Source organism: Eublepharis macularius, chromosome 9 (assembly GCF_028583425.1).
Source record: "Eublepharis macularius isolate TG4126 chromosome 9, MPM_Emac_v1.0, whole genome shotgun sequence".
NCBI lineage: Eukaryota > Metazoa > Chordata > Lepidosauria > Squamata > Eublepharidae > Eublepharis > Eublepharis macularius.
Genome location: NC_072798.1, coordinates 5,973,629 through 6,001,490, shown reverse-complemented (window position 1 = coordinate 6,001,490; position 27,862 = coordinate 5,973,629). Strand labels below are relative to the sequence as shown.

Sequence of the window (27,862 nt, the reverse complement as noted above, 5' to 3'; positions counted from 1 at the left end):
GCTGGACACTCCGACTGTTAAAACCAAAAAGAGTCCAGTGGCACCTTTAAGACTAACCAATTTTATTATAGCATAAGCTTTCGAGAATCAAGAAGAGAACTTGATTCTCGAAAGCTTATGCTATAATAAAATTGGTTAGTCTTAAAGGTGCTACTGGAATCTTTTTGATTTTGCTATTACAGACTAACACGGCTAACTCCTCTGGAACTCCGACTGTTGTGACAGCAGCATCAGAGTTTTATTTACGAAGGAGTCATGCACAAATATCCCAAATTCATTTAGGCTCAACAGACTTTCAGTGCAAAGCAACACAATCTCCGAATGGAAACCTAGTGAATTTGCATTAGGTAATTGCGAGGCTTGAAGGAGTTTAATGAAACAAACACAAGTCAGCATAGCCTTGCGATTTCAAACACTTGCATGCATCAACTTACACCAGTTTTCTTCAAAGATTTTATTGGCGTTCAGCATGCACCACTGGAGGAGCGCACGCACGCACGCACTAAAGCCACAGGTGCAGTGTGCATCTTAATATTAAAAAACAATCTGAGAGCTTAAATTTACATGTAAGGCTGCCGAGAGGAATCGAGCCCAATATTTTCATTTATTACATCCAATAAGTATTCAAATACATAAAATTATCAAGACGTTTTTCTCTGCTCCACAACAAAGTCCAACAGCTCCCACAACTGAATACAAAATGCCAATTCCAAAAGAATTACAGAAAATGGGGGAAATGCCTTTTTTATGTCTATACATGACCACCCACACCTGTATCCAAAGCAGACCAAAACGTGGCCTGAAAAGATGTAATACGTATTGGTTCAGTTGGTTCCTTAAAGGCCAGGCCCATTCATTCTGTGGAGGAAACAAAGCTCACGGCCTGATTTAATAAGGTAGTGGAACGAGTTGTCATAACAAGAGGAGACTTCGCATGACTTATTGGAACTCTTTAAAAACTTCATGTAAAGGCATATATGCCACCTCTCTGCTCAGCAAAGTCTGAAGTCTTCTTATAGCCTAAAGAAACTTTCTCCAAATTAAGTGGTTCTTCCTCCATCAAAACACGAACATCAGTGCTGTATCTGCCTCTTTTCCCTCTCAGTGTGTTTGAGAGCAGGGTCTCCAAGTTGTCCTATATTTGGGAGGAAAAATACAGCCTAACACTAAATGTATGCACCATTTATATGGCGAGCTCCTTGTGCATTTTATGTTTTGGCATGCACGGCCAAATATTAATGGCATGCACCTTTCACATTTGACTCACCTCAACTGGACCACGCACCAGGTGCATGCATCCAAGAATTAAAAGCTGATGAAGAAGCACCCCCAGCTAAAGCAGGTGAGGGGAGTGGGGAGAGAAGGATGGAGTTTCTTCCCAAGACTTCCTAGCACCAGAACCTTTTATTCATACTAATTATTCCAAGCATCATGTTGTGACCACAACTCCTCCATTACGAGAACTAGCATGTCAGAGAAAAAGATGGACCAGCATCGCCAAGCATCCAGTCATACGAATCCTCACCAGCAGTTTGAAGCAGTATCGTCCAGGCGCAGCTTTACCGCTGCAGTGAGAATCAGTGCACGACAGAAAAGGCAGACAGAGAGGGCTGGTGGAAGTAGAAAGGCCTCGACTTCAAAGGCAGTCAGGGATAAGTTCAATACCGCTTTGACAGCTACTGTTTTTCCTCGAAAATTATGAACAAGAAGTATTGCTGCTGCAAGTTATCATAAAGGCCTGGAAGGGGGTCCCCTATGCTAGACAGCTTGTGATCAAATCCACCAACTCATTCAGTGAAAAGTTTACTGTAATCTGAAATCTGATGTTTAGGTCTTGGATTTCTGCTTGAAAATTGAGGGAAAGTCTTACAACTTGGGTATACTTCTGAATAGGGTCTACACTGTTTTCCAAACTTCAAGCTTTCAGAGGCCTCAGTAGCATATTGAGCACATGAAAGGTTGGTTGTTAATGATACTATAATTAGACTATGACACCATGCTGAAAGCCATCCCACACAGCATGAGCCATGTTAGCTAAACTAACACAATGAATAATTTAACTCTCAGTCAGCAAGGATTCGCTCCAGCACCTCTACTACTTACCTGAACATATTGGTTTTCCAATACTCGATATTAAAGCTAAAGATACTGGAAGCCTTTTTTAAAAGTCTGCCGTACACTTAGCTTTAATGGCTGTAAAAAGGCCAAAGACGAGAACTAGAGATGCTCCGAGGCACTTGCAATGCGACCACTTAGGGCTAAACTACAAGCGATGGCAGTCCACTAATCCATTCTGTGGCCACCGAGGCCATTTAAAAAGCAGTTGTCGTTCTTTAAAAATCGCCATGGTGCCCCAATTTGGATCGCACGCACGGAGCAGTAGCCCCAGGTGCTCTCTCTCCCAAAAAACAGTGGGGGGGGCTGTTTTGGCACCTAAAAAGGCATGCGGGAGGGGGACAAGAGCTCCCGGGGCCGCTGCTCCATGTGTATGATCCAGATAAGGGTGCCACGGCAATTTTTAAAGAACGACAATTTCTTTTTAAATAGCATCAGCAGCCACGGGATGGACCCATGACTGTTGTCACTTGTAGTTTGGCGCTCATATGTACCTTTAACATTGTTGCTGCCACAGCCCGTACCTTTGTTCTAATGCTTGTTCATATTTGTGCCTGTAACATGCATGGCATGTTTACAAACCACACAAGTAACCCCTCCCCCCCCCCACAGCACACCAGTCTCCTGGTAACTACTCCATCAGGTGCCTAATATGTAAACATGCCAGGAAGCAATGCTGCACGGCCAGACATCTTTCTACACACCCAAAGTAAGATAAGAGCGACTGCAGGAACTGCAGCAAGCACAATAGCAAATGTACATTTGATGTGGGTTCTAGGCCGTTTCAATTATGGGGGAACTGATTTACAAAACAAATAGGCAAAAGATTCAGTTCACCCAGTAAAGGGGATTTATAAGGCTAATATAAAGGGAAACAAGGGGCAATTGTCGACTGTCTAGAATAGATTATATAACTATCTCATACCATAAATAAGTATAGGGGCATGGGGGAAAAAAACGGCGACCAAACCGTGAGTTTCTCAAAGGCACCTGGCTGCATACTGTTGAAAACTGGAATTTGGACAAGATGAATCCTCAGTCATCCAGCAAAGTATTTCTTGTAATTTTACACACTCAGCTCAACAAAATCAGGAGTGATCAGCTAGCTGGACATGCTAGGATTACCATTACGACCCGCAAACATTTTTTTACCACTCCGCTGTGCTCCCTAACTTAGTACAGCAATGCAGCTTGAAAGGCGGCAGCGCTGTTCTGCGGTCAAGAGGCTTTGAAAATACACACTGGCATCACGTTCTTTGAGAAAGCATAAAGAGCTGATCAGTATTGCTCAAAGTAAGTCACAGTTTTAATCTGTGCCCTGCTTCAGCTTTCGCAAGACTGAACACTGATCCACCTGCCGGAGAAGCAAGAGTTATCTCAAGAGCTATGGCAGTAGATCAGCGGAAAGCCTGCTTGCCCGCATGTTCGAGGCTCTTGATGATCCAGGAGTCCCTGGGGTGTGCAAAGAGATTAGCATCTACTGTGCCTTCATGTAACAAGGTGGGAAGTTCCAAGACATTAAAGGGATTATCAGGATCCCTTTACATTTCGCAATGATGTACAGCAGATGTTTCAGTGAATATGAATGCCCACCCCATCTGGCCGCCTTTGTCTCTTGAAAGGTCTTGTGGCAAAGTGTCGCTCTCTGCAATGCCTCCAACTGAAAAGCACCCACATCGCGCCAAAAGACACAAAGCAGTGCACATGGATAGTGTAACCATTTGTCATTTCTTGCTTGCATCCTGCACAAGCGGGTTTGTTAATACTGTTTGACAGACTTGCATAACATCCTAAAAATGTTTTTTTGAACAATGCAGTTTAGGTCACGATGCAATATTAATGAGCGAATAATGCTACTGAATGCTGGGCTTAATATTTAATGAGTCTGAGCGCCGCAGAACGAGACAGAGGCTGGAAATCACTGCAGCTGACATGGACCCCTGAAAAGGGCTACGTACTCGAAGAAAACCTTTCACCTAAACTTAAACGGAGGTCCAAAGATTACAAGAGCAAGTGAGAGAGGAAGAAGTTGCAATGAGTGGTTTCCTGTTCCCAAGGAATAATCATTAGCTATCTGACTACAGTGTTGATTCCATGCCTCCTCATCCAATAATATAAAGCAAGAATCCCCAACATGGTGCCAGCTGACACCTTCCCTGGCGCCCAGCAGGTGTTTTTAAAAAGTGGGCGGGGAAGGAAAAGAGAAACAGGTTACCGCTTGAGAGCCAAGGCTGAAAAGGAAATAAAATCCAAAGTAAATGCGTAAGTAGGACAAAAGCAGCAGCTCGATGTTGCTCTACACAAAGTCAGTAAAGCACAAACAGTTAGGAACGCTGTCCAGTCATTGTTGTGCTGGTACATTTACATGACTTTCAGAATACACTCATTATATATTTTAGTAGGGTTTTGCTGAATGCATAAAGCCACCTTTCAATTTCCATCTCCACCAACATGAAGGAAGCTAAGTATGGCTTCTTCTGAAACTTGATTGATTGATTGATTGATTGATTGATTGATTGATTGATTGATTGATTGATTGATTGATTGATTGATTGATTGATTGATTGATTGATTGATTGATTGATTTTTAACCCGACCTCCCCACAAGAGGGCTCAGGGTGAGGTACAACATTAATTAAAATACAACTTAAAATCAGTCATAAAAACAGATAAAATACTGCACCCCTTCCAGGGCAACCAGCGTGAGTGGACTCTCGGAGACCGGTGGAAGGCTCAGCAATGATGGACTAAAATTAGCCTCCACCATATGCCTGGCGGAACATCTCCATCTTGCAGGCCCGCCTAAATGATACAAGATCCTGGCGGGCCCAAGTGTCCTCAGACACAGAGTTCCATCAGGTTGGGGCCAGGACCGAAAAGAAACTTCCATCATCCTCCTCTCCTCCGTTTCATAACAACCCCGTGAGGGGCTGAGAGTCTGTGACCAGCCCAAGGTCACCCAGTAGCTTCCATGGCCGAGTGGAGATTTGAACCCGAATCCCCTGAGTCCTGTCCGGGGTCAGCAGCCCAGCCCCCGGACTTGTCTGGAGGCAGCGGCGGGGGGCAGCTGGGAGGCAGCAGTTCAACCGCCCTGGCCGGCAAACAGAGCCAGAACTTGCCTGTGCCAGGGGGAAGGGGCGAAGTTCCAAATCCTCAGAAGGCTAGAGGGGGCAAGGGGGGGCCAGCTAGTCCCACCCTCCAGGTAGAGGACAGGAGGCTAGGCAAGGCAGAGGAAGGGGGCAAGGACAGTGAGATTAGGGACCCAGCAGCTGCCCAAACAGAGCTCTTACCAGGCAGAGAGAAGCAGCCCCAGCAGCCCAGAGCCACACCCCAGCCTCCACCTCAGCCTGAAGTTAGCAACCTGGCTCAGGAGATGCTCAGAACCAAGCCCCTCCAGGTGAAGCTGCTGAAGGCATTCTGTGGGAAGAACTGGGCAGCCAGCCAAGGGGCCACAGCTGGGCCTACCTTCAGTAATCAGCTCAGCCAGAGAGGCCTGGCAGCCAGCCTACATGACGCAGCTGTTGCTGATCCAGGCAGAACAGCCAGCTACCCCAACTGCAGCAGCTTGAGACAACCCAGGCCAACACTGGAAGGCCAGGGAGGGGTGTGGCCTGGCAGGCAGGACCTGCGAGGAGGGCGGGGTGGTGAAAGAAGGCCCTATAAAGGCTGGCTGGGGAGAGCTCTCTGGTGGTGGGTGTGAGTAAGGAGTGATGGTGGAGTGGAGCAGTGCGAGAATGGAGGCTTGGAGAAGAGTTCTTGGAGGAGGAGATGGTGGAGGTCGCGGAGGGTGAGTAGACCAGGTTGAGCAGGCCAGCAAGTGGACTGAGAGGGAGTCTGGGTGAGGTATACTGCCCCTCCTTCCACAGAGCAAGGTCCTGCAGCATCCTTGGCACCCCTCTGATGTCAGGACCGGCCCAGCCGGTGCCCCGCCCAGTGGCAGCGACAGATAGTGCTGACAAGTCCTAGCCTGAACCTCTAACCATTATAGTACACTAGCTTTCCTGAGGTGGCTGCTATTGAAGTGTGTGGTGTGTGTGTTGGGCTTTGTCCCCCAAAGCCCAACATAGCCCTGGAAAGGGCTCTGTCCCCTCACCCTGCCTTTTATTAACAGAAATCAATTGAAGGCGGGCAATATGGTTATGTTTGCCTAGCAATGGTCACTGAAGGCATTTGTTTCTTAAAAGCTACAGGCGCTGCTACTATTATGGTGGAGGCTAACCTTCCAATGTGTAGGATGGGTGGGGTTTTTTTGTTAAGATTTCAGATTTTTTTCCAGCAAACCTGGGGCTTTTCTCAGGTTTGTTGAAATATCTGTCTTGTACATTCATGGCTCCGGTCTCTGGATTTAAGTATTCACAAATGTGACCATGCTGAGAATTAATTATATGGATAATAAAAGTGCACTGGATTAGTAACATAAATACCCCAGTATAACTCACTCACTCTCTCTCTCTCTCTCTCTCTCTCTCTCTCTCTCTCTCTCTCTCTCTCTCTCTCTCTCTCTCTCTCTCTCTCTCTCTCTCTCTCTCTCGCTCACACACACACACACACACACGACAGGTCAAAGGCACAACATGCAGGCAATGTGGAGGAATCAGTAAGACAGAGCGAAAGTTGTATTGCTATTTACTCCATATAAAAGAAGGATAAAATACACATGCTAGAAAAATGAATAACTTAACAGAAAAAAGCCCTTACAAATCAGCACAGTTACCACCTACCTAAGCAAAGTTACTCAGCACATCATAGTTTATTGTGCCCTTTCAATGGCTACCAAGTTCCATTTCCCTAAAGTGGGATACTGACCCTTCTCCCTCCCCAGAGAACGAGAGAAAGTTCATAGCTATTACACTCTCGTAAAACAGCACAAGACTGACAGATATATGGCAGGGAAGGGCAACACAACGCACCAGAGGTGGAAGCATGGACTTTAGTGGCACTTGAGCTGGATGGGGTGAAGTTACTTCCTAATGATATAGTCGGTGTTCACTGCTAAGAGCTTTATGTAGAAGGAGCTCTGCAAGTGGAGCTTCCGGCAGGATTTCATGGCATTTTAACTACATTTTGAAGAATAAGTACCCATTTTTTTTTATAGATTTGTATTTTTATACTAAAATATAGCAGACTATTTGGTGTCCAGCCTCACCCCCTCTACCCCATTCCGTCTCTCCTGAGGCCAAGTCAGAATACTGGTGCTGTTTCGACATACATGGGGCCAACTTCAAGACATAATTTTTATAAAACATGGGCCATAAATGCCTAATGAAATCAATGAGTGCCATACTGGGACAAGTAAGCATTCTTGTGCTGGTCCCCTTCACTTCTGCAGGATCTTCTAATGTTACCCAAATGGGGGAGGGGGCTCCTTGCAAGTTAGGGGAATTAGAGTGCAACGTTGCTCTCCTATGCCTACTCGTTTGTACTTTATAAAACAAAAAATCTTACTTGGAAGCAAGCATTTCTTTTGAATTCCCACTGGTGAAGGCGAAGATATGAAAATTACTTTTCTATCCAATAAGCTACAGTTCTGTAATATCCTCCCAATGCTTCATCCACTAAACTTAGCAAAAGAATCTTCTCTATCAATCTCTCTCTCGCAAAAGAAAAAAAAAATCACAGTTCATCAAGATGAAACTCTATATAGAAAATGTCTGTTCAAATATCAAAATTTAAGGTTGAAGCAAAAAAAATCACTACCTTAAAATTGAAGATTATATTTAATTGACAATGAGCTACTCCCTGTTCTCTGAATTATGAGAGGACAATGAGTTGCTCATGGGAGTATTTAGAAGCAAGAGGATCCCACCAAGTCACAGGAACTGGATTACATTATCCCGAAAACTGATCTCCGATAACACTAGGTTGCATCCAAATGAATTAGGTTGTGCCTTTGTTAAGACCAGACTGCTTTCTCATAGTTGCTGCCCCTCCCTTGTATCTGCTGCCACCTCCTATTTGTTAAAAGGCACACAGTCAAAGGGACTTACTACTTAGATGTCTCTCCGTGCTTTTGAAGTCAGCCTGCCCATGAACCTACCTAAGCTTGCCTTCAGTTCACGAATAGATGCTGCTGACTGTGCAGGAGGAAAAAGTCGGCCATATAATTTATTCAATATTCTATTGCAGAAGTGCAAAGAGGGATAGACTGCCAAGTCATTCCAATTGTCACAATGAGGCTCTTTTAACAACTTTACCATGACCCCGAGGGATAAGCCCCTCATCTTCAGCCATTGAGAAGATTTAATCATTTGTAACTTATTACCAAGACACAACCTAGTCACACAGTAAAAGTTGAAAAGAGCATTGGAGAGCGGGAAGCCAACATTAAATCCATACTGGACAAGCCCCGCTTTTCCGCTATCAGTGACTGATAGTCGCTTTTCCACTATCAGTGGCAATTCATAATGATACAGTACAACTAAAACAACCCATATTGAAAATATAAATCTCAAACAGAAAATACTGATATCAACCAGCTAAAGAACCATTAACAAATTGAAAACAGCAGCAGCATAAAAATAACTAAAAATAGCAACCAATTAAAGTCACATGACCAAGCACGAAGCCGCCAGTTAAAGCCCGCTGAAATTTTAACACTCCTTGGCCAAGACGCTGAAAAATTGCCAGCAAAGGATATTGTGTGACGGGGAGAGGGTGGGCTGCAACCATTCCAAAGGCCTTCTATCTAGAGAGAGAAAATGCACAAGAATTTTGAAACCATGGGTGGGGGTGAAGGGTGGAAATTTTACAGAAAAAACTGAAATATATGCAATAATTTATCTGTTATCAGGACTAAACTTATTTTCCTGCTTTAACAATGTGCATCATTTACAACTTGGTTGGCACAGTAAATTTCTATACTTGTCATATTCATGAAATAAAAAAAAAATTAAAGATACCTTTGTTTTCTACAAGGAAACTGGTGAGCATACCCCTGAAAGAGGGAGTGAGAGATACTAACTGCTGCTATCTTAGCACATCTATCTTAGTTTTTGCAATGTGAGAGGTGGGGGGAAATTTAACTTGTGAATATAAACACACATTTTGTAGTAAACAAAAGAAAGTGTCTTATTTCAACAGACCCAGTCCCATACAGCCACAATAGGTCTGGCAGCGTATCTGGATATCAAATTCAGCTTTTTAACATTTAATTCTTTAACAATTCAATTTTTTTATCAGACACATCACAATTGTAGATAAAAAGTAGTCACATATAAACAATGAACATATCCTTGAAAATATGCTGCATATGTCTACAGTATAGACAGAAATTACTAGCTAATGGTGGGCCTTTCATTTCCAGATATCTGGAATACAACTTTGTCTTAAAATGCATTTCATTCATTCCAAAGGAGAGAATATTTCACAGAAATGTATGTTTCACTTCTCCCCAAATGTTCCAATTTCTTCCTTAAAAAACGAAGGTGTGTGGGAGGGGGGTCCTGTTTTATTACGCTGGGCTTTCCCTCATGGCCACCCGCCCCAGCTCAGAAGACCAAGACACACAAAGGAGGGCCTTGGATGACTACTGCAGTGTCTGTGCAGGACTACATGGAGGCAGTTGGATCTTTAAATATCCATGTCCTAGGCAATAAAAATCTTGATAAGCCTAAAATGGCACTTTGTAATGGGATTGGAAATGAATGGGCAGCCAGTGAACATCTTTCAAAATTGTTATAAAATGCTTTCTGTAGTCCGCCCAAGCTAACAAGTTTGCTGCTGTATTCTGGGCAATTCTGGAGTCTGGGTAGACCCCCAACCACTTTGTTTTAATAAAAAGCTATTTTGGGCACCTACTTGCACGTACTCAGTTTTAATCTTCTACACCCTTCAATAGCAGACTACCCTATCACAAGCCCCCCTCGGTAATGGCTTTCCATGTGGCACAGGAAGTTGAGCAACTCATTCTCAGTTCTTCTGAGCACATGGAACATCTCGGGCGCTATTCCACAACTTGGTTTTGTTGTTTTAAAAGGTCTCCCTCAAGCTAAACAGCTTCATTCTGAGGATGCACATCTAGAACAGCCATGCTAGCTCAATAGTGATGGTAGGAAGTGCTGTCAAGTCACATCCAACTTATGGTAAAGCCCCTCATGGGGTTTTCGAGGAAAGAGACTTACAGAGTTGGTTTGCTATTGCCTGCCTCTGTGTGATAACCCTATGTCTTCCTTGGCGGGACAACCTGGCTTAGCTTCCAAAATCTGACAAGATCAGGCTAGCTTGGGCCATCCGAGTCACGGCAATTTGACGTTACTCTGCATCAAACATCAAGCTATCTGCAGAGGGACTAAAGGCTAGCTGTGAAAATCCTCCCGCTGTAAGCGGCAAGCACAACATTCGCAACTGTTTGTGGCATAACACAAGCGAGCATCACTGAGTGCGCGCACACTCAGTAGCTTAGATTATGAATATCATTTTCTGCATCAATACTGAACCAATTTTGAGAGACGGAACAAGCACTCTGATTTGAAAAGCAACACACGAATGACACACAGCAAGTTTCCAAACAGTTCTGAAATGTATCACACTTTCCACGCTGAGCAAGGCAAGGCACACAAAATATACAATTTATCATTTTGTTTCAAGGCAAGTACAGAAGAATAACTTTATTTTTCTATTTCTCCAGATCGTTGCCCGTATTCTAGAATAAACATGTTATTTAAAAGGAAAATCAATAGGAAGCTTTAAAATGTACAGTAGCACAAAAGGTCAAGCCCTAGTATCGATTTTAATACCACATTTTCTGGTGCAGTTTCCCAATAGGTTCTTCTCTAATGTGGCTCTTCATTTTTCTCTCTTTCTTCCTTGACTAATGAATTTGCTGTTCCCAACTGCAGAAAAGGCAAGGCACCTCCTTGAAGCAGAATCAGACTAGGTCATATATATATATATATATCTATGCCGTGCTGAGAAGTTACCAAAATCAGGAGGGGGGGGCATTTACCCAAGAATTTCAATTAATAACAAAATGTTTTGCAGGCACTCCTTCTCCCCAATGCGAGGGGAACTAATGATTCCAGCAAAATACCGATCTCTGTGTCCAACCACTGCAATGGACACATTTTCAGTGTTGATTTAGTGTTTACAGGAATTTTCCTCCCTAAATGGATGAGAAGATTTAGAAATATGGTAGGCAAAGGTTGCAGTATGTTATCTAGCAAATGACAGATAAAATGCCACACCATATGGAGTCCAGCTGCCCCCGTAGAACACACTCATTATTTGGGACTGCTTGAAGAGCTATCCGCGGCACTGTTCAGAAGGGGGGGGGGGATACATTTGCTAGAAGAGTCACATGCACGTTTCTAGAACCCGTCAGTTTCAAATGGAAGCCTCAAAATGAGAAGGTTAGCTGTTGCTTGGCTGTTCCCATCTGTTTGCCAGCAAATAACGGATTTTTTAAAAACCTACATGCAACGGCCTGTCCAGTGTAGAAGAACACATCTATGTGACAACCTGTATACAGTGTGGCCTCCTCCAGACAGGATCCTGTGAGCTGTGAATTTGGAGGGGGGGTGGCGCCCAAGAAGCATCTTAAAGAACATAAGAAAAGCCATACTGAGTCAGACCAATGGCCCATTGCGACGAGTATCCTGTCTCACACACTGGCCAACCAGTGACTCTGGATGACCAATGACGGGGCATAGATGCTATGGAGGCTTTCCCCAAGGTTACCTTTTGGCACTCATATTCAGAAGTTTACTGCCTCTGGATATGGAGGTTCCCTTTAGTCACACCACGGCTAGCAGCCACTGCTAAGCCTCTGCTCCACAGATCGGTCTAATCCCCTTTTAAAGCTGTCGCCTGTGGCCACCATGACATCCTCTGGCAGTGAATTCCACGTTTTAATCACTCGCTGTGAAAATCAGTAACTCTTTTTGTCCGTCCTGAATCTACTGCCCATCAACTCATCGGATGCCATCGAGTTCTAGTATTTGCGAAGAAGGAGAAAAAGTTCTCTCTGCCCACCCTCTCTATTCCATGCACCATTTTAGAAACCTCTCATGTTCCCCCTCAGTCATCTCTTTTCAAAACTGAAAATCCCCACAGTCTTCAGTCTCTCCTCATAGGAAAAAGAGGTCCCCCTCTCCTACTACAAGCAGCCAAGGCAAGGTTATTCGAAAAACAACCACATCTGACAGTACTTGCTACATTAAAAGCCTTACATAGGAAGCAGGTTAGCTACTAACAAGTTTCTACCACTACACCTCTTCCCACCTCCTTGTAGTTTACATAAAATTTAACAAAAAGTAAGAGCTGCCATTATAAGTGTGAGCAAAACTGCTGTTATAAGTGACAAAAGGATTTGGCATGAGACGGAGGAGTGCGGGGGGGACGGGTAGTTTGTATTTATTCAAATACAGGAAAGCCGTGCTGGGGGTGGGGGAAGGTGAGCAAGAGCAGTGCGAAAAATTATCTATTACAATACACAAGAGACAGAAAATTTCCAGTCTTGAAAGTAAACAGTTAAAATCAACATCACACATGGTTAAAGGGTGTTCAGGAGGAGTAATTAGTCTCAATTCAAGCTATCTGGAGGAATAAAGAGGGAAATGATGGGAGTAGATAAATCGTCTGTGCTGAAGATAAACACTTTTCTGGGAGAAACTAGAAGCTTAAAATACATAAGGGGGAAGTTCAGGAGGCATTTTAGGAAAAGTGGGAACACCAATCTTTCTAAAAGGTTCAGGTTCGCTGACACCAACTATCTTGCCATTTTGGTGCAGAAGCCACAAAGAAACAGTGTGGTATCTTGGTTAGCGTGTCGGTTAGATCTTGGTTCCTGATGTTGCCTCCTGGCACTACTATTCAGGGGTACACTACCTCTCAATTTTGAGGTTCCCTCCAGTTACCATGGCAAGTAGCCACTGATGGACCTATCATTCATAAATCTGTCTAATCCCCTTCTAAAGCTGTCTATGCCTGTGACCTATCCGCCATGTTGCTGCAAGAATAACAATGAGCAAGGTGATAAAGCCATGCACGACATTGTGCTCCCAGAGGAAGGACAGGATAGAAAGACAACTTTTTTAAAAAAATGATGAAGGCAGGCACATCAATGTCACAAGCAGGGCTTTTTTTCAGCTGAAACGTGGTGGAACGAAGTTCTGGAACCTCTTGAAAATGGTCACATGGCTGGTGGCCCCGCCCCCCCTGATCTCCAGACAGAGGGAAATTTAGATTGCTGTCTGCGCTGTGCCACACTGCAGCGTGGAGGGCAATCTAAACTCCCCACTGTATGGAGATCAGGGGGTGGGGCCACCAGCCATGTGACCATTTTCACCGAGGGTTTAAACTTTTAAAAACTCCCCCCTTGTTCCACCTGACCCAAAGTGATGTCATTGGTCCTGGGAGCGTGCACACATTTTGCATGCGCACATGTGGTACCAGGGACACCACCTCCTGCCAAGAGTTGCCCCCTGTGCTGGCAACCCACTGAGTTCCACCACCTCTTTTCCCAGGAAAAAAAAAGCCCTGGTCACAAGTATATTCCAATACATAGACTCAAGGACAAACTATTCTTCAATGAGTCAATATTTAGAAGTCCTCTGTCCCTTCCAAGCAGTAACAGAATGTGGTGCACTGGTCTTACTTGGCTAGACATGACAAGACATCTGCATGGAAAGTATTCAGCCAACTGCTTCTTCCAAAAGCTGAGGGACGGAGAACAAACGAAGTATCGAAGAATGCAGCAATATTTCTCTGCAAACCATACCCTGTATGCAAAGCAAGCAAAGGTGCTGAGGCCTGTGTTACAGAACTGCCAGAAAAATGGTGCATGCTTCGTAACTGCTCGTGCCAAAAGGAGAACCTGAAATCCAGGGGAGTACGCAAGTGTGAAGACAGTTTGCGTATGAACACATTTAACTGGGGAGGTGGGGGAAAACACGACTTGGGAGAAAGTTGTGTGTAGAAAATGCTTCACTCTTATTCATTTTCCTCTCAACCTAGTCACAGAAGTACTTCAAGCTTCTCCATTTATAATAATCATAAATTTTGTCGTGGAGTTTACCTACGGCTTGTAATAAAAAGTGAGAACTTTCATAGCAAGTGTGAACAAAAACACCTGTTTATACGTGACAAAACTGTTCGTTAAATTTTTACCCAAATAGTCCATAAAAAATAATTTTCACTCAAACATATTGAATATAAGCCATTAATGTACAAGAAAACTATCAAAAACAGCAATAGATACAAAAAGTATGTTATCTTCCTTTCAGAAGCAATTGGCATTTTTGCTTTAAACTCTTTGGCCTTTGAACTTCAAAATACCACTTGGCAAACAAAAGATTTGGTTTCAGTATACCCAAAACCTTTGGGGAAAGAGATGTGCATATACCACTTCCCCCAAAATACTTGTGTGCTAATTTTTCTGAAAATTGTTCTGTTTCATAACTTTGGATTTTCCCAGGTTGGATAGGGAAGAACAGATTGTTCTATACAACAATGGCTACATGGCGCCCATCACAGTGTTTTCTGGTGTTCACTTACTTCCTCCCCAAAGCATCTCTTTACTGAAGCAAAGAGCCAATCCTGGCTTTCCTCTACTACATTGGCGTAGGAGGTGTTTTAGAAAAATGGCAGCAGTCATGCTCCATGTTTACCAAGAACACTCAAAAGAGGGGACCACCCACTTGGAAGCAAGTGACTCCATTATAGGAATATGCTTAGCTTGAAACCGTCTAACATTTTGTGGTGTATTTCAATGTTTTATGATTGACTTAGGCACCATAACAGCCATTTTTATGAGTCCCACCCACCCATGGCAGCCATCTTGCTGTGGCGCCCACTATCTGTCCTCACAATTTTGGAAGTGCCCACAGGCTCAATGTGGTTGGGGGACCCTGCTGTATGGCATAAGATCATGTTGGATGTTTCACTGCCTGGGGGACATCCCTATCACAGATCTTTCTCTCAAAAAGCTCAGGGTAGTGTACATGGATCCTTTCCCACTTTATCATCACAACAATCGTAAGAGGTAAGTTTGACTTAAAGAATGACTTTCCCCATAAAAACAGGTGTCTGGTGTAAAACTGTGAAAAATGAGCCCGAAATTCACACTATGTTCAGTTAGCCCAGGTAGAATACAAGTTCTGTGACAAGTTGGGGGGAAAAATTAAATATTGGCAAGAGATTGCTTCATGAATTTTTTTCCCCACTTCACCACCACACATCCTTCTTGCTCAAGCATCTTCAGTACATATTTCAGCTGTGGAAATCCAATATTCCATTGAGGCTGACAACACAAACCTCAATAGTGAGTTCATCAATATCATAATCACCGTAATAAAACCGCTAAGTTATCCTCCTACTTTTGATTTCCCAGGGCGTCCCCGTCGTCTGCACCTGCCATTTAGCCTGTAAATTCTGAGAGGTAATTGGAGCTCTACTGTGTAGAGCACCTAGCCTTAGCATAGTTCTAGGGGGGGAATCAGCTTCCCTAGTCCAAAAGTGCTTTCAGTACTTACACAGATTATTAAATGCATAGTAAGTAACGGCAATAGTAAAGAAGTCATGATGAACAGGCGGCTTACCAGTAATTCGTGCTGTTTGAGTAACCATCTGTATATTCACACTGACAGGGTTTGAGCAAAACTGTGATTTGGAAACTTCTACAGCAAGCACAGAGATCCCTCATCACAAGCCCACAGTTCAGACTGAGCATGACGAGAGAATGGGGGGCCATGCCCCCCACTCAGTTTCTTCCAACATAATGAGTACAACACCGCAAGATTAAAAAGCACCTGGCGTGGGCAGGCCTGGGCAAAACCCTGGAAAATTCAAGATGGTTGGGAACAGGGATTTCTCTAAAGTTGCCAGGTCCCCTTACCCTCCCACCGGAAGGAGGGACTGGCACTCACCTTGTCTTTCCCTCTTGTCCGTGTGTTCCTGTGCTTTGCAGCAGGCTGATTTGTGCCCTGAACAAGCCTGATTCAGCCTGGTTGGGGCCCAAATCGGCCCACTGCAAAGTGTGGAAGCACTCTCAGGGCGGCACAATCATGTAACTCCTGGGAAGGGGCATCATAGCGCTGGCGCAGGAAGTGCCTAGAAGGTCCGCTCCTGTGTCTACTCCCCACTGTGGCCAGGTGAGTGGGGGGGGGGTGGAAGCAGGGGGATTTCCTGCCCCCACTGAGGGGCCTGGGATCTCTAGTATTCCCCCCCCTTGGACTTCCTCCCCCATTTTTCTAACAGAAAAATTCTGAAATATTTTGGAAACACTGGGGGGAAATGAAATATTTTCTCTTTTACAATGCGTGTTTTTAAGCAAGGCTTTTCTGACTCAAATTAGGTAACATGAAAAAGTCTGAGGACTTTTTAAATTTAATCATGGAAAAAATGGGAAATTAATGGGAAACTCTGGAAAAAAAAGGTGTGTTCCCCCCCCCCTTTTGGAATGAGTGAATTAAGAGACAAGATTTTATCTCAAAATGTGTGGTATGAATATTTTTAGGTTAAACAATCAATAGCATTAGATAGGAATTCCTATCTGCACTGTAGAAATACACAACATTTTCAAGATTTTAAATTTTTTTAAAAAATGATTTTGGCAATAATATGCAAGCATGTGCATAATTATACATTATTAAACAGTGTTTTCAACATGATAAAGCTTAACTTGATATCCAAATATGCTGATAGTTCTACCTACGGTGACTGTATGAGAATCCAAATAAACTTGCTTCGGTTTACGGGGGGAAAAAATGTTTCTCACTTCAACTTCTATTTTTCCCTGCCTTTCAGCGGCAAAAATTAAGATACAAGTGCTATTGTAGCATAGGATGCACTTTACAACTCCTTCAAGAACTGGGAGTATTTGCCATTTTTCTTAAAGCAAACATACCTACCCTTTTTATACTTTTTAAATGCCATAAATATGCCAAAAAGTGCAATTTTATATATTAACTAAGATATATATATGATGCATTTCATGTTGTTAAATCAGTAGAAGCAATTTTGCTTTTATATGAAAGCATTACATATATTTCAATTTCCCCCAGAACTTCTGACTTTGCCCAGAGTAAAGGAGCTTTCTAGCTACAGGGAAGGTGGATGGTTAGTGCTCTCAAAATAAAATAAAGGAACATAAGTTACAGATTTCCAAGGTCTGTGTAGGTACCATGGATATGGAAACTCCTGCTCTCGATACCCAAGTCAACGTAGGTACCAAGGCCTAAAGGAGAGCTTGGGTGTGATACTCTCAGAAGCAAAGGTGACACCCGTTAGACCTTGGAGTGATGATGCTTCTGTCTCTTTTCCTTGGCTGGAGACTGGGAGTTATCCTTGGCATTTAGCATAGCTCAGGAGAGGCTGGGTCCTTTGTTAGGATCTTGCGAGGCAGGGGAAGTGGGAACAAGCTAGACAGAGACAGCTGGTTCTGCCTTGCCTTTTGAGGTGATGACGTCTCATTCCAGTGGTAACCTCGTAACAACCAGCGGAGGAAAGTGGACCCACACCACTGTTCAGCACCAATACAGGAGGCAGAAAGTCACTAACGCCAGACAGAAACTAGCTCTGGGACAAAAATTCCAGAGTGAGTTCCCAACTGAAGTTGCTGCAGTGGACGAGAGAAGGGTGGCAGAGCTCCTCCCCTGTGGGCATGCTCAGTCCGAGCTGTGGTCATGAGGGGGGAGAGGGGATCTCTGCACCAGAGAGCTGGCTCCGGGAGTTTCTGAATCCTAGCTCTGTGCAGTCACAAAGTCCAACAGCGTGATGCACAGAGACCATGAAGAGGAACCGGATATGGTACAAATGCCCACTAAAACGCCAGACTCAAAGAAGGAAGCGCTGCTCTCATTCTCCGGCCCTAGGAAGGAGTGAAGATGCGATTGCAAAGACCATCGCTCGGCAACCTCATCACTTGCGTTAAACTGCTCTTCCCCAATCCCCAGCTCCTTCCTTTCAAGTCCCCAGCTCACCCACTCCGAGTCAGTCCCCAAGGTCTCAGTTCACCGCGCTAACAGATGGCTTTGTAAGAGAAGTGCTGCCAAAAGGGACTGTTGGGAGGGGAGGGAAGTGAAAGGGAGTGGAGAACAGCATATCAGCAGAAGGCGAGAGATTGGGCCAAAAATGTAGTGAGGCGAGTAGTGGCATCAAAAGGTTGAGAGGAAAAAATCTGAAATAACTCGGTAGATAAACAGCTGCTGCCTTGGCTCTATAGATTTTTACCGTGCACGTGTATGTTGTTATTTGGCCGTTTGGAAACGAACTTCAGTGGTGCACACTGCCCCCAACGTGATGCAGCCACTGTGGATTTTTAAGCAGCTTTCTCAGTAAGAAGCAGCAGAGCAGATACATCTTGAAGACCAGGAGCCAATTTCCCATCTCCCATCCGGCATGATATACAAGCCACCGCCATAAAAGCAAGACTCATGTCCACACCGTTATATCACAGTCACGAGCAAGAGAAGTCGGGTTTAAAACAGCCGAAGGCTGAAACTGAAGGTATTTACAGCTGTAAGACTTGTATGAGTTGGCACCTCACAGTCAGGAAATCTCTAGGTCACTTGCCTTTGTGTATCTGTCTAGCAGATTTTACTGAGTGCACATGTTTAGGAGCTATGCTAAAGAAGTAAATACAAAGATAACCAGAAAAAGAAAAAAAAGAGTTAACATGAAAACAACAGAGGTACAGCGTCTGGGTTAGAGGGACGGGTTAACTTTTGCCCTGAAACTAACACATCTGATAGGTTCCTTTTCATATTAGAGCATGAGAGCTCTAATATTCATATTACAGTATGAGAGCAACTGTAGCAAAGTGGTTAAGTGGCTGGACTGTGAATCAGCACTCTGCTGGTATGAATCCCACTACTGCCCTGAGCTCAGTAGGTGGCCTTGGGTAAGCCACTCCTCTCAGCCCCAGCTCCCCTGCTGGATTGTGGGGATAATAATAACACAAACTTTTTCACCACTCTGGGTGAGGCACTAATCTGTCTAGAAGGGCGGTCTATAAGCGCAGTTATTATTATTATGCTGTTCTGGCAAATGTATATTCTGTGTGGCACATATTTTCAGAAGTTTTTACTTCTGCAACATAACCTTGCACCCTGGACTTTTCTAAATCAGCAATGACACAGGAGATGAGGAAGGCCAAAGGAGGAGTCCAAAAGAGGAGAGGGAAAGAGTGGTTGGGCCTATAAAGAGTCCCTTTGAGGAAACGGTCATTCAACAATAGAGCCAGGGCACGTTTCAATAGAATCACCATACTTGCAATTTTGTCTACCTTTTCCCACCATCCTCACCCTTCCCTCCCCTGCAAAAACAGCACTCGGCGGGACAATTAACGAAGGCGAGAGGCAAGCTGGCCCACGCGGCAAAGCAGCACACTCACAGACACTGCATCAGTGCAAACCAAAGAGACTGTACTCTACCAACCACATATTTATCTTGCCCTTCTTCCAAGCAGCTCCCGGTAGCATTCAAGGTTTTCCTTCCTTTATTTTATCCTCACAACCTCCCTGAGGGGTAGGCCTTGCTAAGAGAGAATGACCGGTACAGATTCTCTCATCAAGCTTTGTGGCAATTTGGCAATTCGGACCTGGGTCTCCCAGAGCCTACGCCAGTACTCTAACCACTACACACACTGGCTCTCATTCCCCTAGACTTTACAGCTGGCAAAATGTTTCATAGACTCATACAGTTCGAAGGGGCCATACAGACCTTCTAGTCCAACCCCCTGCCCAGTGCAGGATCAGCCTAAAGCATCTCTGACAAGTATTCATCCAGCCTCTTCTTGAAAACTGCCAGTGAGGGGGCGCTCACTACCTCCCAAGGCAGCTGATTCCACTTTTGAACTACTCTGACCGTGAAAACGTTCTTCCTAATATCCAGCCAGTACATTTGTGTATGTAATTTAAGCCCATTGTTTTGGGTCCTACCCTCTGCTGCCAACTGGAACAGCTCCCTGCCCTCCTCCAAATGACAGCCTTTCAAATACTTAAAGAGAGCAGCAATCATGTCCCCCCTCAACCTCCTCTTCTCCAAACTAAACATTCCCAAGGCCCTCAGCCTTTCCTCGTAGGGCTCAGTCTCCAGACCCCTGATCATCCTCGTCACTCTCTTCTGCACCCTCTCAATTTTGTCCACATCCTTTTTGAAGTGATACATGTGCCGTGGAAGACAGGGTTTTATCGCCCAGATATTAACTGAGACTGACTGCTGCATGTTAGTACCGGCAGTTCTGCCTCTTCCATCAGAGAAATCTTTCATTGGACTAAGGAATCCCACGACCGCTTGAAGAACAGCGGATGAGCCACTTGCTTAGTGTGCTTATGCCCTGAGGCAACTGACGGGAAGCATTCCACCTTGGTAGTTGTGCTCTTGTATCGGCTTGTGGTCCTTGTTTTTCTAGGTCTGTGGCTAAAGTCGAGAGGCACCCTTTTCCTCTCCCGGAGGAAGCAGTGAACTCAGCGGCAGTCCTGTATATTTATGACACCAGTTCTTGGCCCCTGCAATTTGTTTAACGTCTCCTCCAGAATCCCTCTGCATTCCTATTCCGAAATGCCAGCAGCTAGAGCATCTGGCCAGGAAGAGAGGCTGTGCCATATGGTTTCACTGGGACAAAAGAGCTGAGAAGCTCCCTAAAGACGAGGGATGCACCCTCCTAGATGAGAGGCATTTGCACGCCTGTTGTGCAGCACTGAGAAGCCATGGACCTTCACTCCTGTCATTGCTACCATATGACTTCATGCTGCCATTAAAGATATAAGAAATGCTGGCCTGGAATATTTAACATTGGACTGTGGGCAGTTTCACAGGATCCCAACCCCGTATTTTTGGGTTGAGTATTCAGAGACATCTGCACCCTGAAAAAACTTAATGCAGGCACATGCCTTTAAACGTTTTTACACACCTACTACTAGTGACTCCATACAATTAGGCCTTTTCCCCCCATTTGCTTTCAAGTTCAGTAAGGAGATTAGAAAGAAACACAAGCACAGAGAAAATATATTCAGCATGTTCTTTCGCACTACAAATCTCAGCTCCAAAAATTAAGGGCTTTAAAGAGCCTTTATATTTGATGTCAATTTTACCAGCAGAAGGCAAACGTGAGTGTATGTGAGCTCTTTTTCTGGAAGGGGAGGGGGTAAAGAAAAGATAAAAATGCAGCTATGTAATACATGCCATGGCGTGTGAAAAGCTATAAAGCTCATTTAAGAGACATGAAGTCATAAACTCATGGTAAGATTGTCAATGTCACCTTAAGTACAAAGAAGAAGAGCTAACAGCGACAAAGTAGTATAGCTCAAAATTCAATTGCTAACATTAGAAATAAAAAACACCCAATTTATCCATTTTATAGTGTTAGAAGCATGCAAGCCTTTACATCCACTAATGTAAAGTGCCCAAGCAAAAGCCAGTTTTGATGCATGAGGAGCTTTTCTTTTTACATGAACACCACCTAACTATATATTTTTCCAAGGAAGGAAATTAGATGAGCGAGTCTCGCATTTACTCTTGTAGGTTAAAAGTGTGACTCTGATGTCAAAGGCTACAGGGTCAGAAGTAGTGGCATTTTTCTCTCTGTCAAAGAGCTTGACATGCCTGACATATGGACTGAGGGAGTCGATGAGGAGTTAATCACAGCTGTACCGGGCCCACTATTCACATGTGACCCATTAGAAGCCTGCCAGATTGTCCTAGGACAGCAGCCATGGTATATAACCCCACAGAGTATTCATTCAATCAGGGAAAGAAATAGTCATTTTGAACACAAGGCTACAGGGACAAATGAGCAACTCAGCCCAGGTGCAGCTCACACCATGCAATTCCATCGACACGTCATAGTGCTTAGCTGATAAAATATTCTCTGTCCATATACCCTTTAAAAATCAGGCCCTGGCACAAGAATACATTGTTTCATTTTTAAAAAAAAAAAACCGCTAGGCTTCTAATTTAACACCAGCATAGACCCAGGTTTGTTACCCAATGAGGAGGTCTTCTTGTAAATTGGGGGAATTAGCAACAAGGAGAGGGTAACTTAGGATCTTTTACGCTTATGTTTACAAGGATCCCTTCCTCTAGAGAAATCTTTCAATAAAGAAGCAGGTGTTCAATCAAAAAGGAGTTTTTATTTAAAACAATAAAGATCAATTGCACACAAAACGCACAACACATACACAGAGCTAACAAGAAAAATAGGGAGGAAAAGTAGAGAGCTGCAGAGTTGGGCTATAATTACCAGTTCCAGAAGACAGAGGGAGTCCGAGGAAGAGCAGTTGCAGTGACCAGCACTTCACGGCAAGAAGAGGGAGAGGGACTCAGACATGCAGTTGGAGGGCGCATGAGTGGGTTCAAAGCACACACACAGAATGAGGTAATGGGCAGTCCAATTATACTGTGGAACATACCCTGGGGCAGTACTGCACCTTCTGCCCCAAAACAATGACTTAACAGTTGTCCCTGGGGTGGGAAAAAAGACTGGGAAGCTGTCTCCAATGTGAGACAATAAAAGTGGGGAGGTTGACTGTGCCTTCCTAACAGAAACTACAGATGTAAAAAGACAACTGTTGATCCGCAATGGCTGTATGGGTGAGGCTATAATAGGAGACTGGGTAAAGGTAGGATTGGAAGGGTGTGTGAATGGATTCATTCAAGTACTTCTGGAGACCTCTATTGTTCTATGGCTGTGCATATCTCCGGGGCATGGGGCTGAAAGTTCGTCTTACCTCACCTCTCACATTTCAGTACTTCTCCATTTCCTGACTAGCCAGGCAACTTTTAAACACATGAGATGAGAAAAGGAGCTTATGATATTGCCATATTCATAATACCTCGAGGGCAAGTTTAACCACTAACAAGTTTCCCTTTAGAGTAACTAATAAGCCTGCATTAGTTTGGCACTCTTACGGAGTGTGTGCATTCAGAGTCCTTCCCTCACTGTGAAAGAAGAAACAGGATGCATTCACCATTAACATACCACTGAAAACCAACATTTTCTTGATAACACGTAAGACCACTTACTCATTTTGTGATGTCCTGTACTACTTTTACTTGTCTTAAATAGTTGGTTACTGGATGGGGCAAAAAAAAAAGCACAGGACAGGGGAAAGACAGAGAGCTTCACCTGGGGGTGCCACTGAAAGCATTAACTTATCATTCTAGCCTGAATATGTATTAACAAGTTCTACCATTTCATTTCAGTGTGGTGCAGTGGTTAGAGCTTTAGAACAGGATCTGGAAGATCCAGGTTCTAATTCTCTCTCTTCCATGAAAACTGATTGGGTGACCTTGGGCCAGTTAAGAACTCTCAGCCTAACCTATCTCACAAGGTTGTTGTGAGGATAAAATGGAGAAGAGGAGAATACAGTTTATTCTACAGTGCCACAGTGTGATGTGTCAAGCCATAGGGTCATCCCTTTAAGTTCCCCGACAACTTTGCTTGAGGGACAGAACCTCGGCCCTCTGGGGGATATCAAGGTCTGTGTACCTTCACCTTTCCCAGGAAGTTCAGTCAGGTCCTAAAATCTGCCCCAGTTTCTTCAGAACTTGTACTTTGGTCTACTTGTCTGGAACTTGTTATCTGCACCCAAATGACTCAGTCTGAAGATCCACACATGCCAGTCTGATTTAGCGCTCCCTTATCAGGACGCCAGCGATCATATGACTGATAAAGCAGAGTTTGCCCACTCCGGATTACATGTAGTAAAACATGCCATTCATTCCAGCTAGATGGTACATCTGCAAGCCAAGGATACCACCCTGCTGGGCTAGCAGTAGACACAGAAAGAAAAGCTGCAATATCTAATTTAACTCCCCTGACTCACAACAAGAACTGGGGACTGTGCACCAAACACAGTAAGTCCTGAAGAGAAGCAGAACCGCCACAAGCAAACACCCCAGGAGAGAGGGTTCAAAGCACGTAACAAATGGTGCCATTTTGAAAGGATAGCATTGATTACATTAATACCAACACACCAATACTGGACACATTGCCTCGTGAAAATCGAACGAGAACAGCCACCCAGAACGGAGATTTTACCATTAAAGCATTGATTAGCTTTAGTATTCAATCAAAGAGATGTTATTTTTTTATTGGGGAGGAGGGGCAGACAAGAGAGAACAGCGTTTATACTTTGGTATCCAATTATATACAATGTTAATCTAATTCAATTACATAATAATATAGTGCTGCGAGAGAAACAAGAGATGTTATGCAGAGGTAATTTTTGGAGTACTAATTACCAATCTTACTTAAGAATAATGAGCCTGCTCTGCACCTTTCAGAACGGAAAGAGCAACGTGCTGCATGTTACACCCACTACGGGGCTCTCCTAAAATTTGCCTTTTCTACAGGGCATCCTGGCGAGGGGCCGTAGCTCAGTGGCAAAGTATGTACTTTGAATGCAAACATTTCAGGCTCCGTCTCCAGAACCTCCAATTAAATAGAGTTAGTACAGCAGACGAGGAAACCCTTCTGCTTGACCCTTCGGAAAGTACTATCATCAGAGAAGATACTACCAGAGTAGATGGACCCATGGTCTGAGTCTACAGATGTGAAGGCCCGAAATAAAAATGGAAAAATTCAAGGGGGGACACTCCCCCCCCTTTTTTTCTTAGAACTTTCTTTTCAATCTTTTCAACAGAAAAAGTGGGAAATTTAAGGGAGCACTGAAACAAAAACCACTATGAAATATTTTCTCTTTTAGAATGAGTGAAATTGCTTCCTGAGGTAAGGCTTTTCACATTCAAAATGTTTAATATAAAAAAATCTGACATTTTCCCATTTTTCCAATGTAAAATTGGGAAATTTGGGAGAACACTGATTTTTTTTTTGTTTACATGTAAATAATTTTGACAACATTTAATCTACTGTAATGAGTTTAAAAATAATACATTCTTAAAGAACTCACTGTTTTCAATTTTATAAAGTTTAGCTTAATATTCAAACATGCTGGTAGACCTACCTATTATGAGTTTGTGTTTAAATAATACTGTCCAAAGCTGCAGTGCAAGTCAGACAAGGCTGAAGCCAGTGGGACTGCACCCGAAGCCGACCCAGGATCCCCCGCACCAGTCACTGCGCCCAAGCCCCAGTGCAACACTCACCTCTGCAGGCAGGCAGAGGAATGCGGTGAAGGCTGCGACAGCCAGCTGAACGGGAATGCAGTAAGCAGCCTGCCTCCCTGCAGCCCCAAGAAGTAGCCAGGTGGGACAGCCTGACCGTAGTATTAGCAGCAAGTGCTGCCATGGCTCACAACGGGGGGGGGGGACTTCCTTGGGCCTGTGTGTGTTATGTGTTATGTGCCATCAAGTTGCCTCTGACCTACGGCGACCCTATGAAGGAAAGACCTCCGAAACGTCCTATCATTAACAGACTTGCTCAGATCCTGCAAACTGGAGGACGTGGCTTCTTTTATGTAGCCAAGCCATCTCGTTTTAGTTCTTTCTTCTCTTTTCCTACTGCCTTCCACTTTTCCTAGCATTATTGACTTTTCCAGAGAATCTTGTCTTCTCATGATGCGACCAAAGTACGATAGCCTTAGTCTTGTCATTTTAGCTTCCAAGGAGAATTCAGGCTTGATTTAAGCCAGTACCCACTTATTTGTCTTTTTGGCTGTCCATGGTATCTGCAAAACTCTCCTCCAGCACCTCATTTCAAATGAATCAATTTTCTTCCTGTCAGCTTTCTTTACTGTCCAACTTTCACATCTAAACATGGCAATGGGGAATACCATAGTATGGATTAATTTGATCTTGGTTCCTATAGAGACATCTTTATCTTTAAGGATCTTATCTACCTCGCTCACAGCTGCTCTTCCTCAGGCCTATGGTGAAGCAAAAGCCAAGATGCTCAGCCCACCCCACCCTTAGATGGGCCAAAGCAGAGCCGGCAGCCAGGATGAGGAGACAGAGCCGAGTCATCCTGAAGCTCTTGCCCCATGTGTTGGGCCACACTCTTGGGTGGAACACATGGATAGGAGGAGGCAGGGTGCTCTCTGATGGGGGGAGGGATATAAAGAGGCTCTAAACATCTGCTGGGGCGGAGAGAGGGAGGACTGGCTCTGCCTCAGAGAAGTGGGGATCTTGTCCATGTCTGAGGCCTGAGGGAGCCCCTGAGGGTGAGGCCACGTTTACAGAGGTGGCTGGGAGGTGGCGACACAAGGAAGCCACTAGCTCCAAGACCTGGGGGTTAGAAGGCAACCACAGTGGAAAGCCAGGAGGCCGCCCTGACACCAGAGGAGCCTCATAAATACACTCTCCTTTGTTCACTACAGAATTCATATTTTATCTTCAACATTTGTTTTACCTTCTTCTCAGAAAGCAAAAGTTACAGATACATGTGCTACAGCGGCCTAGGTTACAGCAGTCTGCAACTCTTTCTAATACATTGGATGTATCTGCAATTTTTCTTATAGAAATTGAAACTATCAATACTTTTAAATTCCAAAAATATGCCGAAGAGTACAATGCTATAGGCTAAGTTTTAAGTGATAGTTTTTTCCTCCAAAAAAGAGGGGAGGAGCTTTTCCCCCATAGTGTCAAAATTTCCAACAATTTTACATCTGTATCTGAGTCAGGACCTAGCAGCTTCCTACTGGCTGAAACAAACGTTCTAGAAGCACTTGATGCTGTAGCACCTCTGAAGCTAACCACGTATGGATCCGATCAAAATCAGGATGGGAATGGAACCCCATACAAGCCACTCTGAGCTTTCCAAGTAGGAATGCCAACCTCCAGGTGGCAGCTGGAGATCTTGTGGAATTACAACTGATCTCCAGACCACAGGGATAATTTCCCCTGGAGAAAATGGCTGCTTTGGAAGATGGTCTTTATGGCATGATATGCCACTGAGGTCCCACCCTCTCCAGCTCCACCCCTAAAATCTCCAGGAAATTTCCCAATCTAGAGTGGGCAACCCTTATTCCAAGTATAATCAAAAGTAGAGCAAGCAAGCTGACACTTACGAATACGAGAAATTGCTCCTTGGATTCTGTTTTATTTGTAATTGAAAAAATGGTTAAGTAGAGAGCAAGGCTCCTCTCTGACATGTGCCTTCAAGACTTACTAAAGATTCACAACGAAAGCATAAGCAGAGCAAGAGAAATTTGTAAGAAAATAAATAGCACTGTTTTCACTAAGACATATCATAGCATGTTCTGTAGAGTAATTCGCAACAAATCTTTCTCCCTCCCCAAAAACCTGACTACATCCCTTTATATCTTCAAAGCCCAGTGCAAGTACATCTCTTTAAGGCAGAGCTGCCATTTTCCCTGCTGTTAAGAATTTCTCTCTTGATCAACCTGATGAGTTCTTAGACAAAAGCCTCAGTGCTTGTCTGGAGCTATTCTACTGCTAGGCAAATTGTTTACCGAGGCTCCGATAGTGGGGGAACAAAAGAGACTGAACTGGGAAAAAATGATTATACGAGCACAGCAATAAACATCAAGTTCGAGGTGAAATGGATGCAGACAGGATGTGAAACCACGAAAGAAAAAAACACATACCTTCACTAATTTGCTGCTTTATTTAACCCTACTCCACCAAAATAAACACGAGTTCTATCAAATCTTTCTTTCAAAACACTGCTTGACTTCATCTTTCAATGAAGAGACATCCCCTCTCCCTGTTTATTGCAACACTGCAAAAAAGTACAGTCTACACAGAAACATTAAAGATCTATTGATCCCCAAACAAACCGTTTATGACTTTCAGCATCTCTCCTGGCATGTTCCAATGCCAGTTCTTCAGCTATTCTTCTCTTTAGGTCTTCTTCATTCACTAGAATTAAGAAAAGAGAAATGGTAAA

General features: G+C 44.0%; 1 protein-coding gene across 1 annotated transcript in view; it reads right to left on the bottom strand.

The window, feature by feature from the left end:
- Window positions 1-27,862, bottom strand: part of CHCHD3 (coiled-coil-helix-coiled-coil-helix domain containing 3) — a 262,616-nt gene that overhangs the window by 193,289 nt on the left and 41,465 nt on the right. The window contains exon 3 of the mRNA XM_054988628.1: window positions 27,753-27,834. Coding sequence (XP_054844603.1) covers window positions 27,753-27,834 — 82 coding nt within the window. The remainder of the gene's footprint in view (window positions 1-27,752; window positions 27,835-27,862) is intronic.